The sequence below is a fragment of the Ursus arctos genome, unplaced genomic scaffold (genome assembly GCF_023065955.2).
Source record: "Ursus arctos isolate Adak ecotype North America unplaced genomic scaffold, UrsArc2.0 scaffold_12, whole genome shotgun sequence".
Classification (NCBI taxonomy): Eukaryota; Metazoa; Chordata; class Mammalia; order Carnivora; family Ursidae; genus Ursus; species Ursus arctos.
In genome coordinates this window covers 15,835,555-15,854,812 of record NW_026622786.1, presented here as the reverse complement: position 1 = coordinate 15,854,812, position 19,258 = coordinate 15,835,555, and the positions used below count along the sequence as shown (strand labels likewise).

The following is a 19,258-nucleotide window of genomic DNA, read 5'->3' as shown; positions in this document are numbered from 1 at the left end:
CTGAGTGCCAGCGGAACAATGTCTATTCCACTATTTCAAATATTCTTATCCTGCTTATGGTTTAGCTTCAAAAATATAATTTCTCAGGGAAATCTAGTAATGTTGCTGTTCTAGCCTCAAGATGTATAAAAGTCAAAGTGACAACTCCTCAATGTATTATGAAAATGGAATCACATAGAGTTCGGCTCATGTGTGTTTGCATTTGGCCCCCATCTCCTTCCTGTGGCCAAACCTACCTGGAATTCACCTTGACCACAAAGTCTTGAGCCTGGACCCAGACCTGGAGCACTGGGGACTGGCAGGGGTGAAGCGTGGGGACCACAGGCAGCAGGGACAGAGCTCTGCTGGGCTCGGGTGACACGCCCTCCCTGCTCCCCAGCGGGGCCCAGATGGACAGACCTCTGACTTCTGAGATTGACGAGCGATCGGCTGCAGCCTCTTTCCCCACTGCACACTCCATTCCAGTGCTCGGAAATCCTCACGCAAGACTGGGCTCACTCTTTGCTGTCCTAACACAGCGTCAGCTAATTTGAAGCTTATTTATCCGTGTCGTAACTTGTAAGAACGTTTGTTTTTCAAAGTTCCCTTCTTCTGTGTTCACACATCCACGAAGCCTGGCAATACCCTTTATACGAAGGGAAATGAGCCACAGGCCAAGCTCTGTCCCACTCACCTAGTTTGAAATAGTCTCCTGGCTTCAAAGAAGAAAGTTGGCAGGCAGGACGTTGTTGTTGTCACAGATCACAGATCGCAGGAGAACCTGAGAGGCCACCTGAGTCTCCCTGAGCTACAGAAAAGCCCACGTGGGTGGGAAGCCAGCGTCAGGCTGGAATGCATGGACTAGACAGCCGAGGGTCTGCTGGGGGCCAGACTGACTGTGGTCCCAGGGGTGGTCCTCCACCTTCCTGCTGACCATCCCTCTGGCTGCCCTCTGGCAGGACAGGTGCCTGGCCAGTCAGAGGACTCCCCTCTCTCTCCTTCTTCTTCTTTTTTAAAAATTTATTATTTATTTGACAGCAAGAGAGAGAGAGAGAAGAAGCAAGGAGGAAGGGGAGAGAGAGAGGGAGAAGCAGACTCCCTGCCGAGCAGGCAGCCCGATGTGGGACTTGATCCCAGGACCCTGGGATCATGACCTGAGTCGAAGGCAGCCACTTTACCGAGTGAGCCACCCAGGCACCCCTCACCTTCCCTCTTCTGTCACATTCTGTGTGTGACATCACCACACTCCCAGTCACTGTCCTGGCCACGTGGGGACATGTAGCTGACTGGCAGGACATCTCTAGGACTGTACTTCAGTACTTGGTAACCCTGCCCTAGCTGGGACTGGTTCTGGATTTAGATTCACCACTTAGGTCCTAAGGGTCATTGACTCATTTCCATGTGAGTTTCGGGGTCTCAGCCACGTGACTGCAGGGCTGGGGCCTCCACAGGCCATGAAGGAATCACTGAGACCACGTTTCTTTTCCTCTGGCCCTTGTTGTGCGGGAGTTCCTACCCACCTACAGTCTGCTCTCCCGAGCTCGTCCTGGGAGGAATTTTCAGACTGGCCTGAGTCCTGGGCTTTCCGGGACAGGCGCTGCTTGAAACTCCAGATTTGAGGGATAGGGCTCTTTGGGCATAACTTTGCCCGAGGCTCGTAGAGTTGGTGTGATCTGGGCAGTGCAGGGCTAAGCAGAGTGATGTCTAGCGGAAGAGAGGGCGAAGTGTGTGCTCTTTTTTCATTTAGGCCTATCTCCAAGAGCCCTGTCTGGTCCTAGATCTAGAAAGAGAGATCTGGATTGCACGGTGAGCCAGGGGGCGGCGGGGAACCAGGAGCGCCAGAGGACCTAGGACCTTCTGCATACAGAGGCGGCCCCAGCCACCAGAGGCTGGCAGACAGATCTGGGAGTCTTCCTAGGGCTATACCCTCGCCTGGGTGGCTCCGCCTCTGGCGGTCATGGGGGCGGGGCCGAGAGAGCAGAGCTCACCTTCCCTTGCCCACCCCTCCTCAGCCTATAAATTGCAAGCACAGGTCTGGGAAGCCCTTCTGCTCAGCACAAAAGCCAGCAGGATGGTCATGATCCTGGGTTACTGGGACATTCGCGGGGTGAGCGAAGGGGCTGCCGCGATGGGTGGGATGGAGGCGCACGGGGTAAAAAATGCTGCGCCCTGGGGACCATTTGTACTAGAAGGTCCCCTTCAGGGGTGTCTGCAGCTCAGTCCTTTCTAGCAGTTTGTCCTCACGTGGGTGCGTTCCTGACTCTGTGTTTCCGTGTGTGTGTGTGTGTGTGTGTGTGCGCGCGCGCGCGCGCGTGTCCGCGGGTGGGGGTCCTGGGGTCTGTGCGGTTACCTGCTGCAGAGAAAGGCACGAGGCAGGACTTCATCTCTGACCTCCGGCTTGGGCGTCTTCCCAGCTGGCTCACACCATCCGCCTGCTCCTGGAGTACACGGACTCACACTATGAGGAAAAGAAGTACACGATGGGGGACGGTAATGGCATCGACGTCGCATTCTGACTTTTGCCCTATTCCTGTTGATCTGGTACCAGGCAACCCTTGCCCTGGCCAAGTGCTGCTCACGGAGTTGCCCTCCACCAGCTGGAGCAGGGCCTGCGCTTCCCTAACTCCTTTGAGGTGCAGCTGGCCTTAGGAGGCAGGACATGAGAGGGGGTTGCTGGAGCCCCTGTATCAGTCATTGGGATGGGCTTCCCTTAGGGCTTGCAGAAACGGTTTGTAAGCTTATTCACACACGTTCCAGAGCCTTCCAAGCGTTCTTTGCCCCCAGACCTGGAATGTGAGACTTAGTGTTCCAGATTCCAGATCCCCCTTTTGGGGAGCTTTACCACTGATCCTTGGTGGGTGCCCCACCCTGCCCCTCCCCAGGCCCAGTGACAGTGGGCTGTGGGGAGGTTTGTTTCACTCCATCTTCTCCACCACAGCTCCCGACTATGACAGAAGCCAGTGGCTGAATGAAAAATTCAAGCTGGGCCTGGACTTCCCCAATGTAGGTGCAGGGGGTGGGGGGATCCGGGGACAAGCGAGAGGGGTGTCTACTCCCCCTGCTTTCCCAGCTCAGAGGTTTCAGGATTTGCTGCCTCCTGCTAGCGTCTCTGCTTTCTGGTTCTTGTCCCTGCCTGTCCCCCATGCTCTATGTTCCAGCTCATTCATCCATTGTTGATTGGATTGATTTAGTGCCGACCATGAGCCGGGCACTGGGAACGCCCTTGTTCAAGGGAGGGGGTGCCGGGGGCCTGTGGCCCACCCACCTGCCCTTTTGCCTTACAGCTGCCCTACTTAATTGACGGGGCTCACAAGGTCACCCAGAGCAACGCCATCCTTCGCTACATTGCTCGCAAACACAACCTATGTGAGTGGGGCAGGGTGGGATGCGGGGAACAGTGGTGGGCCCCTGGGCTTGCCTGCGGTGGGATGCTGAGGGCGAGTCTCTGTTGTGTGGGCCGTAGGTGGGGAGACAGAAGAGGAGAAGATTCGCGTGGACATTTTGGAGAATGAGGTTACTGACACCCGAATGGCCTTCGCCATGCTCTGCTACAACCCCGACTTTGTGAGTCCCCTCCCCGGGGGTGGGATGGACAGGGTTTTGAGGGCGGACTGGACTCTTGTGTGCCATCTACGCTGGATCTCCTCTGTTGTTTGAACCCGAAGGAGTGACTATTCTCCAAGCCACTCCCTACACTTTCACCAGATTGACCCTCATAATTCCCTGGACTGGATGAGTACTCTGACTCAGTTCCTTCTAACCCTCGGGGAGAGGCTGGTCCCCAGGTGGAAATTCAGTTCCTGGACAGCGTGTTTGCCTTGTTCGCTCAGCACGGTCTTCCTGACACCCCGAGGCCTGAGCACATCTGCCCAGCAGAGCGCGCAGGGCCGACCCAGGGCTCTGAACCTGCCTCTCCTTCCCTCAGTCTCTCTGATTCTACACCTTCCCAAGAACTGCTCGAGGGCCGCTCCTACCTGTCCCCACCAGGTAGAACTTAGGACTTCTTCCCCCAGGCCATGTCACTTGTGTGCTTCTTTGCTTCTGCCTGACATCTGCATCCAGAACTCTGCCGGGTCCTCAGCACTCCTGGGTCTGACCTCTGGGAGGCCGTTTGGTGATGTGTGGTGACAGATTCAGGGCCAGCGAGGCGGTGTTCTCTGCTTCCACAGCCTCTGACAGATGGACTGTGTGATGGGCTGAACAGAGCTTGGATAAATCATCGCCTAGGCAATGACCCCATCCGTGGGGCACATGGCTGCTGACCCCTGGCAGCTGGGGGTCATGCAGAGCCCGGGGGAGACCTGCCTCTCTGTCCAGGAGGTCCGATTCTGCGGGTGGTGACGGCTGTTCTGTGTCTCAGGAGAAACTGAGGCCCGGGTACCTGGAGGGACTCCCTGACAAGCTGAAGCTCTACTCAGAGTTTCTGGGGAAGAGGCCTTGGTTTGCAGGGGAGAAGGTAAGGGGAAGGCTTTGGGGGTGGGAAGCTCTCATTTCCCCACGTTCAGAGTTAAGTGCTCACTCCTTCTTTGCTTTTCCTTAGCTGACCTACGTGGATTTCCTGGCTTATGACCTCCTTGACCTGCACCGCATATTTGAGCCGAAGTCTCTGGAAGCCTTCCCAAACCTGAAGGAGTTCATGACCCGCTTTGAGGTGATTCCCCTGAGGCTGCTTAATCGTTATAGGTCTTCTGTCTAGTCTCCTTTCTCTAGTACTTTCCTAGCCTTACAGCCACAACAAAGAATAAGTAGGCTTTTTAAAAAAAGATGATTTAAGGAGGGGTGGATGGGCCAAGGGAGAGGAGAGTCTCAAGCAGACTCCCCACTGAACAGTGCCTGGGGGGCTGGATCCCAGGACCCTATGATAATGACCTGAGCTGAGACCAGGAGCTGGACGCTTAACACACGGAGCCTCCCGGGCGTCCCAGACTAAGTAGAGTTTATGGAAGGTTTCTTAATGCCAGGATCTGTGCGCACATATGACATACAGTGTGTGAAATGAAATCTTGACAGCATTCCTGCACAGCAGACGAGTGATCGCCTGCATATTACAGATTAGAGCAATGAGGCAGAAAGGGTCAGTCATTTGTGTTGGTCACAGGGGCAGTGCCGGCTGTCCTGCGCTCACAGGCAGCGGCTGGTTGCTGTGGGCACCAGGGAGCGGCTCTCCCTTTCCTGGACCAGAAGGTGCACCTTGGATCCATATCTGTCTGGGTCACACAGCTCAGGACCCCAAGGACGTAGCGGGGTTCAGGAATGTGTGTGCAGCTGGCGTTAGGAGAGCAGAGCCATGGTAGGGATGACCGTCCCTAAGAAGACAGCATTTCCTGGGGATCCCTGGGCAGCTTGGCAGCAATCCGATTCCCATCTGGGGCCGCCCTGAGGTCCCCAGGAATGTCGTTGGTCCTGGGCTGTGAGCACATAGGTGGGGCCCCTGTGGAGCGAGTCTGTCTTGAGGCTTCTGTGGTGGGCTCCTTCCCTGCCTCCCTGTCTCCCCGCCCTTCTTCTTTCCCATCACTGGAGATTCTGAGTCAGAGATGGGGCAGCCCATCTATTTTCAGTCCTATTGGCCGAGGGATCTTCTCCCGGGTGTCAGGCACTGTGTCGGGCACCGTGGGGATGCCAGAGTGACCGGCCCTGGAGCCGCCGTCCTGGGGCTCAGAGCCCTTGGAGAGCGAGAGGAACACCAGCCGTGTGGTGTGGGTGGGGCCAGGTGGGTGCTGGAGGAGCCCAGGCTGGACATCACCTGATGTCACCGGTCCCCCTCAGTCCCTCGCTGGAGGGCACCCCGCTGTGAGCTTTGCGAGCGATGTGGGGCTTGAGGCCCTTGTGCTACAGGATTCCAGCCTGCAGTCTGTGTCTCTTTCCATTCGTCATCAAGAGATGCGCTTTTGGAGCTGGTTCTTATCAGCCCTGGTGGTGGGTCTGGGTGACTGGCCTTGGGGTTGCTGCCAGAGCTCCCGGGACTGGCTGGCAGGAGAGCAGAGGACAGCTGTGGGCTGCAGTGTGTGGCGCGCTGGGTACAGGCAGTTCCAGGATCTTTGAAGTCTTTAGACCTCAGTGGGCCTTTCCGTGTGTTGGGAAGATGGTGCTCAGGTACCCCTGAGAGCCATATGCGCCCTTGGCTGCGGCAGGACTCGGCAGGAGGAAGTTGGTGTCCATGACATCGGCCCCAGGGGCCAGGCCAAACAGTTGGACCTTGTCCTTTAAGAGGAGTAATTAGAGTCTGGCCTGGCCTGGCTTTCATGCTCCCCAGCCTCTCCCCCTTCATGCAGGTTTTGCTGAGTCACTGGGTGCGGTGTGGCCTCTCCTGCAAGCTGTGTGGGCATATTCTGAACCCCTGTTCTGCTGGGGTTCCCTCTGTGGCAAACCCTGTGAAGCCAGGGTGTTTCTTCTGCGAAAGGGGGACGTTCGTAAAGAGGGAGGTACAGGGCCTCCTGGAGGGTGTGGGAGGAGGGAGGGCAGCAGGGAGAGCACAGCCCTGACAAGAGAGCCAGCTGCCCTCCAGCCCTTCCCACCTGCCAGCCCTGGGAGCCTGAGGGGGCCGCTGAAGCCCGTTGGGCCTCTGCTTCCCTTCTGCTGAATGGTGATGGTAGGGCCTGTGTTGTAGGGTGGTTGGTGGGGTTCCCCAGCTGTATGAGCATCTCTGGGGGAGCTCAAGCGCCTGTACCGGTAGTCTTTGTATCTTAGTCAGATGTGCCCTTAGTTACAGGAAACGGGAAGAAGCAACGTTCCAGAGCGGGGGACCCCGGGGAGACGGTGCCATGTCTCAACACTGACCTTAACAAAGGGCTCCCGACCTTGGTGCACCTCGGTGGGGCTGCATGAATCCCAGTGAGGCAGCAAACCCTGATGTTGGACCTTCTTTTTCCACCCTCAGGGCCTGAAGAAGATCTCTGCCTACATGAAGTCCGGCCGCTTCCTCCCACAGCCGGTGTATTCAAAGATGGCTGTATGGGGCAACAAGTAGGCCTGCGTGAGGGGAAATGTTTGCAAGGAGCCAGTGCTGTGTTTTGTGCAGGGGTCCTGGAGAATAGCTGGGCCTCCCTGTTCCCTGGAACCAGCTGCTTTCTCCTCCTTTTCTTTCTGGAAACTCCCACGCAGCCTCATTGGGCCCCTTTACCTTGTCCAGTGACATTCATCCAGGACCTTTCCAGGTGTCCAACGCCCCACTTTTCTTCACCCATGTGCCCCCCCCCGACATTATCCTTCCTGCACTCAAGGCAACCAGACCTTTCTTCTCTGACCGGCGGTTGGACACTGCGGAGCCCGACTGTCTCCCTGGCCCTTGGGCTCTGCCTGAGTTCCTCCAGCGCTGCGTGAGGAAGGGAGTGCAGGCCTGGCTCCCCCAGCGGGGTCCCTCCCTGGCCCTGCCTGACCCTCAGTAAAGCCTTCATCCTGACCGCTGTGTCCTTCTTCTTCCCTCCCGGGCACCTGTCTCTCTGCCGGCCCTGCGGCCCCAGGGCTGACTGGGGACCCTTGGTGGCTGCTCCGTGGGGGCCTGTGTGGGAGGTGGGTGTTTGCAGACTTCTTCTTCCTCTGACAGCTTCAGAGCAGGAAGCCTGTGGCCTGTTCTGAATTTTTGCATTTCTTATCACTGTCTGATGCTCTGGAAGGTACTGTATTCCTCTGGTTTGTTGACGTTACTGGGGTAGGTCCCCCAGCAGACACTAGCCGGCAACAGGCAAGGGCAGTTCTATGCTTCCGTCAGATTCTTCTGTTGTTCCACGGGGAGAGTGTCTGATTGTGCGGCCCCGTCGGGAGGCGAGTGGGACGGTGTCCAATCCCGCGGGCGTGGGGCTCCACGAGGTCATCTCAGGCGAGCGTCCCATGATCCTAGTAATCCCATGAGGTCCTCCATCTTTACGTTTTGTTAATGGCTCATTGGCTCTGCGTGTTTCTGCCTGATGAGCCCCGGTCCGTGGGTCTCCCTGTGGAGCGCTCTCTGTGACCATCTTGACCCACGACTGATTCCATTCCTGGATCACGGTGAACACTGAGGGGGTGGCCGTCCGCACCGTTTTTAATGCACAGAATTACTTAATGGTGGTTCTGTTACAGACTTCTTATCGTATAACAAGGAAATACACAATGTCATCATAATCGTCCCGAAGGTGCTGGTCACACCGAAGGAACACAAAAAGCTACAGCCTAGTCCTATTAGGAGGGCTGTTCTGTTAGAGTGGACAGGCTGAGAGGGCGCTGGAGTGAAGACACCATCCTTTCTCACTCTTACATCTCCCAGACCGTTGTCACCATTTTACGGCTTTAAAGGGGCACCATGTGCCTGCACATTTTGCCAACCTGAGGGGCGTGAGTGTCCCTGGGAGCCCTGGTGTGGCAGGGAACCTGGAGGAACAGCTGTGTGTATGAGGACTGCTTCCCGCATGTCCATGTCTGCGGCAGTCAGGGTGCTTCTGCACTCAACGTTTGGCCAAGCCATCAGGGTGTCAATCAGACAGGTTGCCAGTGTAGACATTGTGAGCTGGCTGTTACTTGTAAGAACTGTGTGTACAGCCTTCTCAGTCACAGTAAATGCAGTTAAAATATAAATTCAGGTTCATGTCCCACCGTGTCCCCAACGGATCTGAGGAATTACTGTCCTGGCCCGGGACTCAGAGCTGCCTGACCCCGAACAATGTGCAGAGAGCTCGGAGGTGCTCGCTGTCCGACAGCCAGAGCTACGCCCTGCATACCCTGCGTCCAGACTGCCCAGCGCAGTCCCCGTCTTCCCTGGGCACCTGTCACCCTCCTGTCCCCGATCTGCAGCCTGGGGCCTGCCACCCCAGAGCCCAGGCCAAGATTGTTTGCATGTCCTCCTTGCAGAAGGCCCTCGCTGCCAGCTGGGCTCCTTTCTGTTGCTGGCGTTGCTGGGGCACTGATTGTGCAATTGCAGCTTTCGACCCAGGATCAGCAAGCCAGGGTTTCTTTGCCCCCACACTGCTGACTCGTTGGAGTGCAGAATTCCTGACGCCGGTGTCCTGTGCACAGCACGGAGTTTAGCAGCGTCCCCAACCCCTAACCCGCCAGAGCTCATCCTGGTCGTGACAATCAACAGTGTCTACAGACCTTGCCAAATGTCTCCCGAGGGGCCAAATCCTCCCAGGTTGAACACAAGTCATTAGGGGATGGAGACTGGCATTCCAAAAAAATCGAAGTTTAAGCCATCAGAGTGCTGCAAGTAGATAGGGTACGTCTTCCTTGATGAGACTTCCATTTCAATTAACAATATATGTAGGTCCAGGGGCGCCTGGGTGGCTCAGGTGGTTAAAAGTCTGCCTTCAGCTCAGGTCATGATCCCGGGGTCCTGGGATCGAGTCCCGCCTCCTCCAGCTTCTGGCTCAGCGGGGTGTCTGTTTCTCCCTCTCCCTCTGTCTCTTCTCCTGCTCCTGCTCTGTCTCTTTCTCTATCTCTCTGTCTCAAATAAACGAATAAAATCTTAAAAGAAAGAAATAAAAGAATATATGTAGTTCTGTATGTCCTGGATCATGCGGTCAATGTATTGTTTTTAAATATGGATACATCAGACTTTTAGAAAACGGAAAAAATAGTGCAAAGGAGTCCTGTGTACCCCAGATCTTAACTTTTCCACGTTTGCTTCCTCATCCCTCTCCCCGCACCTCCCTCCCCCTCTCCCTCCCCTTTCCTCTTCTCAGTCAGCTCTGCAGGAGCTCGAAGGCCTTTGTAACAGAAACTCCATACTCTGTTCTCTAAGCTGTGATCACTGGGGTTAGAATGTAGGCGCCAAGTGACTGTGACTGTGACTCAGAAGCTTCTTCACCTGTGTGCTTTCCAGGTGAGGGTGTTCATGCCATACCTGAGTGTAGCTTATGACAAGTTCTGGAACGCGTGTTCTCGGTGAAAGTTTGAAAAGTTCTCCAGAGAATTCCTGAGGACCACGTGTCCTCTGTGTTATTAGTTTTCTTCCTTAAGCTCTTACTACTTGAGTCAGAATTTTTCTTCCTTTTTACATGTCTGATGTATTTGGGTTTGTCCCACAGTTTCAGAGAATTAACGAAAGATGTCATGAGCGAAATGATTTCTACCCCAGTGTTTTTCTTCCGGGTCTCGTTCTAAATGTTTCACCTTGAATGCTGCTCCTTTCCTAAATTTTGGAGACCCTACGTGTCTTTCCTTATACAAAACAAGATAAGCTTGTGGAATATTTTCTATCTAAGTTCCAATGTGACAGCATCTTGTAAATGGTTCTATTTATTACCTCATTTTCAGGTTAAGTAATATTCTTGTATCCTGGATTGCAGGATACAAGACTTATGACTTAACAATATTACCATGACGTAGGGTATTTTCACTCTACTTTGGTACTTCTTTCTACGTTTTTTTTCTTCTGGATTTTTTTCCTTTTCCTTCCAAATTTTTATTTAAATTCTAGTTAACTTGGCATTTATTTCTAATATGTAGTTTTGAATTCTGAGGCTATTTTATATAGGACTTTTGCTCATTGACCTTGAGAGGACAAAATGTCAACAGTGGAGCTGGAAGGAATTGTGGAGTGCTGTTCAGAACTCATACCAGAGACCAGACTTCCAGACTGGACGTGTTCTTAAACATATTCGAATTGTCAATACTTTAAAATCAGGAAAGAACACATACATGTCCAGAAGACCTGGCAACACTGGGACTGACTTTTGCCAGGCGACCACTGGCCACATTCCCTCCCTTCAGGTCACTCTCCAGCTTCCCTGCTCCCCACCGCTCCCTATTGTCTTGTACCACCCACAGCATCCACTGCTCTGATTCTCTGGGCCCTATGTACCCAGGCAAGCCCACCTCCTCCTCCTTTTGCAGAACTGTCCTCTTCCTTCTGAAGGGGACATGGGAGCTCTGCGCCCATCTCCTGTCTCCTCAGTGTCCTTCACCGCCAGACATCGCCTCTTCCCCCTGTATTCCTCCTCCCTGCCTCTCACTGCCTCTCAGTGTTTCCAGGGGAAATGTGTCCCACAGTTGAAAGCATCTTTCCCTGGCACTTCCCCTGGGCCTTCCAGTCGTTCACGGCCAGGACTGTCTTCTCCACAGTGCCTACTGTACGACAGCATCTCAGTGACTCTTTGTCAATCCAGGAACGACCACATGGCTGAGTGCCAGCGGAACAATGTCTATTCCACTATTTCAAATATTCTTATCCTGCTTATGGTTTAGCTTCAAAAATATAATTTCTCAGGGAAATCTAGTAATGTTGCTGTTCTAGCCTCAAGATGTATAAAAGTCAAAGTGACAACTCCTCAATGTATTATGAAAATGGAATCACATAGAGTTCGGCTCATGTGTGTTTGCATTTGGCCCCCATCTCCTTCCTGTGGCCAAACCTACCTGGAATTCACCTTGACCACAAAGTCTTGAGCCTGGACCCAGACCTGGAGCACTGGGGACTGGCAGGGGTGACGCGTGGGGACCACAGGCAGCAGGGACAGAGCTCTGCTGGGCTCGGGTGACACGCCCTCCCTGCTCCCCAGCGGGGCCCAGATGGACAGACCTCTGACTTCTGAGATTGACAAGCGATCGGCTGCAGCCTCTTTCCCCACTGCACACTCCATTCCAGTGCTCGGAAATCCTCACGCAAGACTGGGCTCACTCTTTGCTGTCCTAACACAGTGTCAGCTAATTTGAAGCTTATTTATCTGTGTCGCAACTTGTAAGAACGTTTGTTTTTCAAAGTTCCCTTCTTCTGTGTTCACACATCCACGAAGCCTGGCAATACCCTTTATACGAAGGGAAATGAGCCACAGGCCAAGCTCTGTCCCACTCGCCTAGTTTGAAATAGTCTCCTGGCTGCAAGAAGAAAGTTGGCAGGCAGGACGTTGTTGTTGTCACAGATCACAGATCGCAGGAGAACCTGAGAGGCCACCTGAGTCTCCCTGAGCTACAGAAAAGCCCACGTGGGTGGGAAGCCAGCGTCAGGCTGGAATGCATGGACTAGACAGCCGAGGGTCTGCTGGGGGCCAGACTGACTGTGGTCCCGGGGGTGGTCCTCCACCCTCCTGCTGACCATCCCTCTGGCTGCCCTCTGGCAGGACAGGTGCCTGGCCAGTCAGAGGACTCCCCTCTCTCTCCTTCTTCTTCTTTTTTAAAAATTTATTATTTATTTGACAGCAAGAGAGAGAGAGAGAAGAAGCAAGGAGGAAGGGGAGAGAGAGAGGGAGAAGCAGACTCCCTGCCGAGCAGGCAGCCCGATGTGGGACTTGATCCCAGGACCCTGGGATCATGACCTGAGTCGAAGGCAGCCACTTTACCGAGTGAGCCACCCAGGCACCCCTCACCTTCCCTCTTCTGTCACATTCTGTGTGTGACATCACCACACTCCCAGTCACTGTGCTGGCCACGTGGGGACATGTAGCTGACTGGCAGGACATCTCTAGGACTGTACTTCAGTACTTGGTAACCCTGCCCTAGCTGGGACTGGTTCTGGATTTAGATTCACCACTTAGGTCCTAAGGGTCATTGACTCATTTCCATGTGAGTTTCGGGGTCTCAGCCACGTGACTGCAGGGCTGGGGCCTCCACAGGCCATGAAGGAATCACTGAGACCACGTTTCTTTTCCTCTGGCCCTTGTTGTGCGGGAGTTCCTACCCACCTACAGTCTGCTCTCCCGAGCTCGTCCTGGGAGGAATTTTCAGACTGGCCTGAGTCCTGGGGTTTCTGGGACAGGCGCTGCTTGAAACTCCAGATTTGAGGGATAGGGCTCTTTGGGCATAACTTTGCCCGAGGCTCGTAGAGTTGGTGTGATCTGGGCAGTGCAGGGCTAAGCAGAGTGATGTCTAGCGGAAGAGAGGGCGAAGTGTGTGCTCTTTTTTCATTTAGGCCTATCTCCAAGAGCCCTGTCTGGTCCTAGATCTAGAAAGAGAGATCTGGATTGCACGGTGAGCCAGGGGGCGGCGGGGAACCAGGAGCGCCAGAGGACCTAGGACCTTCTGCATACAGAGGCGGCCCCAGCCACCAGAGGCTGGCAGACAGATCTGGGAGTCTTCCTAGGGCTATGCCCTCGCCTGGGTGGCTCCGCCTCTGGCGGTCATGGGGGCGGGGCCAAGAGAGCAGAGCTCACCTTCCCTTGCCCACCCCTCCTCAGCCTATAAATTGCAAGCACAGGTCTGGGAAGCCCTTCTGCTCAGCACAAAAGCCAGCAGGATGGTCATGATCCTGGGTTACTGGGACATTCGCGGGGTGAGCGAAGGGGCTGCCGTGCTGGGTGGGATGGAGGTGCACGGGGGTTAAAAAATGCTGCGCCCTGGGGACCATTTGTACTAGAAGGTCCCCTTCAGGGGTGTCTGCAGCTCAGTCCTTTCTAGCAGTTTGTCCTCACGTGGGTGCGTTCCTGACTCTTGTGTTTCCGTGTGTGTGTGTGTGTGCGCGCGCGCGCGTGTCCGCGGGTGGGGGTCCTGGGGTCTCTGCGGTTGCCTGCTGCAGAGAAAGGCTCGAGGCAGGACTTCATCTCTGACCTCCGGCTTGGGCGTCTTCCCCAGCTGGCTCACACCATCCGCCTGCTCCTGGAGTACACGGACTCACACTATGAGGAAAAGAAGTACACGATGGGGGACGGTAATGGCATCGACGTCGCATTCTGACTTTTGCCCTATTCCCTGTTGATCTGGTACCAGGCAACCCTTGCCCTGGCCAAGTGCTGCTCACGAGTTGCCCTCCACCAGCTGGAGCAGGGGCCTGCGCTTCCCTAACTCCTTTGAGGTGCAGCTGGCCTTAAGAGGCAGGACATGAGAGGGGGTTGCTGGAGCCCCTGTATCAGTCATTGGGGTGGGCTTCCCTTAGGGCTTGCATAAACGGTTTGTAAGCTTATTCACACACGTTCCAGAGCCTTCCAAGCGTTCTTTGCCCCCATGACCTGGAATGTGAGACTTAGTGTTCCAGATTCCAGATCCCCCTTTTGGGGAGCTTTACCACTGATCCTTGGTGGGTGCCACCACCCTGCCCCTCCCCAGGCCCAGTGACAGTGGGCTGTGGGGAGGTTTGTTTCACTCCATCTTCTCCACCACAGCTCCCGACTATGACAGAAGCCAGTGGGCTGAATGAAAAATTCAAGCTGGGGCCTGGACTTCCCCAATGTAGGTGCAGGGGGTGGGGGGATCCGGGGGACAAGCGGAGAGGGGGTGTCTACTCCCCCTGCTTTCCCAGCTCAGAGGTTTCAGGATTTGCTGCCTCCTGCTAGCGTCTCTGCTTTCTGGTTTCTTGTCCCTGCCTGTCCCCCATGCTCTATGTTCCAGCTCATTCATCCATTGTTGATTGGATTAATTTAGTGCCAACCATGAGCCGGGGCACGGGGAACGCTCCTTGTTCAAGGGAGGAGGGGTGCCGGGAGCCTGTGGCCCACCCACCTGCCCTTTTGCCTTACAGCTGCCCTACTTAATTGACGGGGGCTCACAAGGTCACCCAGAGCAACGCCATCCTTCGCTACATTGCTCGCAAACACAACCTATGTGAGTGGGGCAGGGTGGATGCGGGGGAACAGTGGTGGGCCCCTGGCTTGCCTGCGAGTGGGATGCTGAGGGCGAGTCTCTGTTGTGTGGGCCGTAGGTGGGGTGAGACAGAAGAGAGGAGAAGATTCGCGTGGACATTTTGGAGAATGAGGTTACTGACACCCGAATGGCCTTCGCCATGCTCTGCTACAACCCCGACTTTGTGAGTCCCCCTCCCCGGGGGTGGGATGGACAGGGTTTTGAGGGCGGACTGGACTCTTATGTGCCATCTACGCTGGATCTCCTCTGTTGTTTGAACCCGAAGGAGTGACTATTCTCCAAGCCACTCCCTATACTTTCACCAGATTGACCCTCATAATTCCCTGGACTGGATGAGTACTCTGACTCAGTTCCTTCTAACCCTCGGGGGAGAGGCTGGTCCCCAGGTGGAAATTCAGTTCCTGGACAGCGTGTTTGCCTTGTTCGGCTCAGCACGGTCTTTCTGACACCCCGAGGCCTGAGCACATCTGCCCAGCAGAGCGCGCAGGGCCGACCCAGGGCTTCTGAACCTGCCTCTCCTTCCCTCAGTCTCTGATTCTACACCTTCCCAAGAACTGCTCGAGGGCCCGCTCCTACGTGTCCCCACCAGGTAGAACTTAGGGACTTCTTCCCCCCAGGCCATGTCACTTGTGTGCTTCTTTGCTTCTGCCTGACATCTGCATCCAGAACTCTGCCGGGTCCTCAGCACTCCTGGGTCTGACCTCTGGAGAGGCCGTTTGGTGATGTGTGGTGACAGATTCAGGGCCAGCGAGGCGGTGTTCTCGGCTTCTGACAGCCTCTGACAGATGGGACTGTGTGATGGGCTGAACAGAGCTTGGATAAATCATCGCCTAGGCAATGACCCCATCCGTGGGGCACATGGCTGCTGACCCCTGGCAGCTGGGGGTCATGCAGAGCCCGGGGGAGACCTGCCTCTCTGTCCAGGAGGTCCGATTCTGCGGGTGGTGACGGCTGTTCTGTGTCTCAGGAGAAACTGAGGCCCGGGTACCTGGAGGGACTCCCTGACAAGCTGAAGCTCTACTCACAGTTTCTGGGGAAGAGGCCTTGGTTTGCAGGGGAGAAGGTAAGGGGAAGGCTTTGGGGGTGGGAAGCTCTCATTTCCCCCACGTTCAGACTTAAGCGCTCATTCCTTCTTTGCTTTTCCTTAGCTGACCTACGTGGATTTCCTGGCTTATGACCTCCTTGACCTGCACCGCATATTTGAGCCGAAGTCTCTGGAAGCCTTCCCAAACCTGAAGGAGTTCATGACCCGCTTTGAGGTGATTCCCCTGAGGCTGCTTAATCGTTATAGGTCTTCTGTCTAGTCTCCTTTCTCTAGTACTTTCCTAGCCTTACAGCCACAACAAAGAATAAGTAGGCTTTTTAAAAAAAGATGATTTAAGGAGGGGTGGATGGGCCAAGGGAGAGGAGAGTCTCAAGCAGACTCCCCACTGAACAGTGCCTGGGGGGGCTGGATCCCAGGACCCTATGATAATGACCTGAGCTGAGACCAGGAGCTGGACGCTTAACACACGGAGCCTCCCGGGCGTCCCAGACTAAGTAGAGTTTATGGAAGGTTTCTTAATGCCAGGATCTGTGCGCACATCTGACATACAGTGTGTGAAATGAAATCTTGACAGCATTCCTGCACAGCAGACGAGTGATCGCCTGCATATTACAGATTAGAGCAATGAGGCAGAAAGGGTCAGTCATTTGTGTTGGTCACAGGGGCAGTGCCGGCTGTCCTGCGCTCACAGGCAGCGGCTGGTTGCTGTGGGCACCAGGGAGCGGCTCTCCCTTTCCTGGACCAGAAGGTGCACCTTGGATCCATTTCTGTCTGGGTCACACAGCTCAGGACCCCAAGGACGTAGCGGGGTTCAGGAATGTGTGTGCAGCTGGCGTTAGGAGAGCAGAGCCATGGTAGGGATGACAGTCCCTAAGAAGAGCACAGACAGCATTTCCTGGGGATCCCCGGGCAGCTTGGCAGCAATCCGATTCCCATCTGGGGCCGCCCTGAGGTCCCCAGGAATGTCGTTGGTCCTGGGCTGTGAGCACATAGGTGGGGCCCCTGTGGAGCGAGTCTGTCTTGAGGCTTCTGTGGTGGGCTCCTTCCCTGCCTCCCTGTCTCCCTGCCCTTCTTCTTTCCCATCACTGGAGATTCTGAGTCAGAGATGGGGCAGCCCATCTATTTTCAGTCCTATTGGCCGAGGGATCTTCTCCCGGGTGTGAGGCACTGTGTCGGGCACCGTGGGGATGCCAGGGTGACCGGCCCTGGAGCCGCCGTCCTGGGGCTCAGAGCCCTTGGAGAGCGAGAGGAACAGCAGCCGTGTGGTGTGGGTGGGGCCAGGTGGGTGCTGGAGGAGCCCAGGCTGGACGTCACCTGATGTCACCGGTCCCCTTCAGTCCCTCGCTGGAGGGCACCAAGCTGTGAGCTTTGCGAGCGATGTGGGGCTTGAGGCCCTTGTGCTACAGGATTCCAGCCTGCAGTCTGTGTCTCTTTCCATTCGTCATCAAGAGATGCGCTTTTGGAGCTGGTTCTTATCAGCCCTGGTGGTGGGTCTGGGTGACTGGCCTTGGGGTTGCTGCCAGAGCTCCCGGGACTGGCTGGCAGGAGAGCAGAGGACAGCTGTGGGCTGCAGTGTGTGGTGCGCTGGGTACAGGCAGTTCCAGGATCTTTGAAGTCTTTAGAACTCACTGGGCCTTTCCATGTGTTGGGAAGATGGTGCTCAGATACCCCTGAGAGCCATATGCCCCCTTGGCTCTGGCAGGACCGGAGAGGAGGAAGTTGGTGTCCATGACATCGGCCCCAGGCGCCAGGCCAAACAGTTGGACCTTGTCCTTTAAGAGGAGTAATTAGAGTCTGACCTGGCCTGGCTTTCATGTTCCCCAGCCTCTCCCCCTTCATGCAGGTGTTGCTGAGTCACTGGGTGAGGTCTGGCCTCTCCTGCTAGCTGTGTGGGCATATTCTGAACCCCTGTTCTGCTGGGGTTCCCTCTGTGGCAAACCCTGAGAAACCTGGACGCTCCCTTTGTAAAAGGAGGATGTCTATAAAAAGGGAGGGACCGGGCCTCCTGGAGGGTGTGGGAGGAGGGAGGCCAGCAGGGAGAGCACAGCCCTGGCACGAGAGCCAGCTGCCCTCCAGCCCTTCCCACCTGCCAGCCCTGGGAGCCTGAGGGGGCCGCTGAAGCCCGTTGGGCCTCTGCTTCCCTTCTGCTGAATGGTGATGGTAGGGCCTGTGTTGTAGGGTGGTTGGTGGGGTTCCCCAGCTGTATGAGCATTTCTGAGGGAGCTCAAGCGCCTGTACCGGTAGTCTTTGTATCTTTGTCAGATGTGCCCTTAGTTACAGGTAACAGGAAGAAGCAACATTCCAGAGCGTGGGACCCCAGGGAGACGGTGCCATGTCTCAACACTGACCTCACAAGCAAGGCTCCCGACCTTGGTGCACCTCGGTGGGGCTGCGTGAATCCCAGTGAGGCAGCAAACCCTGATGTTGGACCTTCTTTTTCCACCCTCAGGGCCTGAAGAAGATCTCTGCCTACATGAAGTCCGGCCGCTTCCTCCCACAGCCGGTGTATTCAAAGATGGCTGTATGGGGCAACAAGTAGGCCTGCGTGAGGGGAAATGTGGGCAAGGAGCCAGTGCTGTGTTTTGTGCAGGGGTCCTGGAGAATAGCTGGGCCTCCCTGTTCCCTGGAACCAGCTGCTTTCTCCTCCTTTTCTTTCTGGAAACTCCCACGCAGCCTCATTGGGCCCCTTTACCTTGTCCAGTGACATTCATCCAGGACCTTTCCAGGTGTCCAACTCCCCACTTTTCTTCACCTACGTGGCCCCCCTCCCATTATCCTTCCTTTATTCTAGCCAACCAGACCTTTCTTCTCTGACCGGTAGTTGGACACTGCGGAGCCCGACTGTCTCCCTGGCCCTTGGGCTCTGCCTGAGTTCCTCCAGCGCTGCGTGAGGATGGGAGTGCAGGCCTGGCTCCCGCAGCGGGGTCCCTCCCCGGCCCTGCCTGATTGTCAGTAAAGCCTTCATCCTGACCACTGTGTCCTGTCTTCCCTCCAGGGCACCTGTCTCTCTGCCGGCCCTGCGGCCCCAGGGCTGACGGGGACCCTCGGTGGCTGCTCCGTGGGGGCCTGTGTGGGAGGTGGGTGTTTGCACACTTCTTCTTCCTCTGACAGCTTCAGAGCAGGAAGCCTGTGGCCTGTTCTGAATTTTTGCATTTCTTAACACTGTCTGATGTTCTGGAATGTACCGTATTCCTCTGGTTTGTTGACGTTACTGGGGTAGGTCCCCCAGCAGACACTAGCCGGCAACTGGGTAGGGCAGTGTTATGCTTCCGTCAGATTCTTCTGTTGTTCCACGGGGAGAGTGTCTGATTGTGCGGCCACACCGGGAGGCGAGTGGGTCTGTGTCAATACCGTGGGCGCCCTGGCTCCACGAGGTCATCTCAGGCGAGCGTCCCATGATCCTAGTAATCCCGTGAGGTCCTCCATCTTTACGTTTTGCTAATGGCTCATTGGCTCTGCGTGTTTCTGCCCGATGAGTCCCTGTCCGTGGGTCTCCCTGTGGAGAGCTCTCTGTGACCATCTTGACCCACGACTGATTCCATTCCTGGATCACGGTGAACACTGAGGGGGTGGCCGTCCGCACCGTTTTTTTTTTTAATTTTAAATTTAAATTTACATTTTTTTTATGTAAAGTTTGATGATTCATTAGTTGGGTATAACACCCAGTGCACCATGCGATACATCAGCACCGTTTTTAATGCACAGAATTATTTAATTGTGGTTCTGTTACAGACTTCTTATCATATAACAAGA

General features: G+C 55.3%; 1 protein-coding gene and 1 pseudogene across 1 annotated transcript; both read left to right on the top strand.

Moving 5' to 3' along the window:
* Nucleotides 1-1,979: 1,979 nt before the first annotated feature.
* Nucleotides 1,980-7,378, top strand: LOC125282883 (glutathione S-transferase Mu 1-like). Its single transcript, XM_048220339.2, has 8 exons — nucleotides 1,980-2,086; nucleotides 2,394-2,469; nucleotides 2,918-2,982; nucleotides 3,264-3,345; nucleotides 3,443-3,543; nucleotides 4,340-4,435; nucleotides 4,520-4,630; nucleotides 6,857-7,378. The coding sequence occupies exons 1-8, from the start codon at nucleotides 2,051-2,053 to the stop codon at nucleotides 6,944-6,946; spliced, it is 657 nt and encodes a 218-aa protein (XP_048076296.2). The 5' UTR covers nucleotides 1,980-2,050; the 3' UTR covers nucleotides 6,947-7,378.
* Nucleotides 7,379-13,049: 5,671 nt separating this feature from the next.
* LOC130543419 (glutathione S-transferase Mu 1-like) lies at nucleotides 13,050-18,475 on the top strand (annotated as a pseudogene).
* The last annotated feature ends 783 nt before the right edge of the window (nucleotides 18,476-19,258 follow it).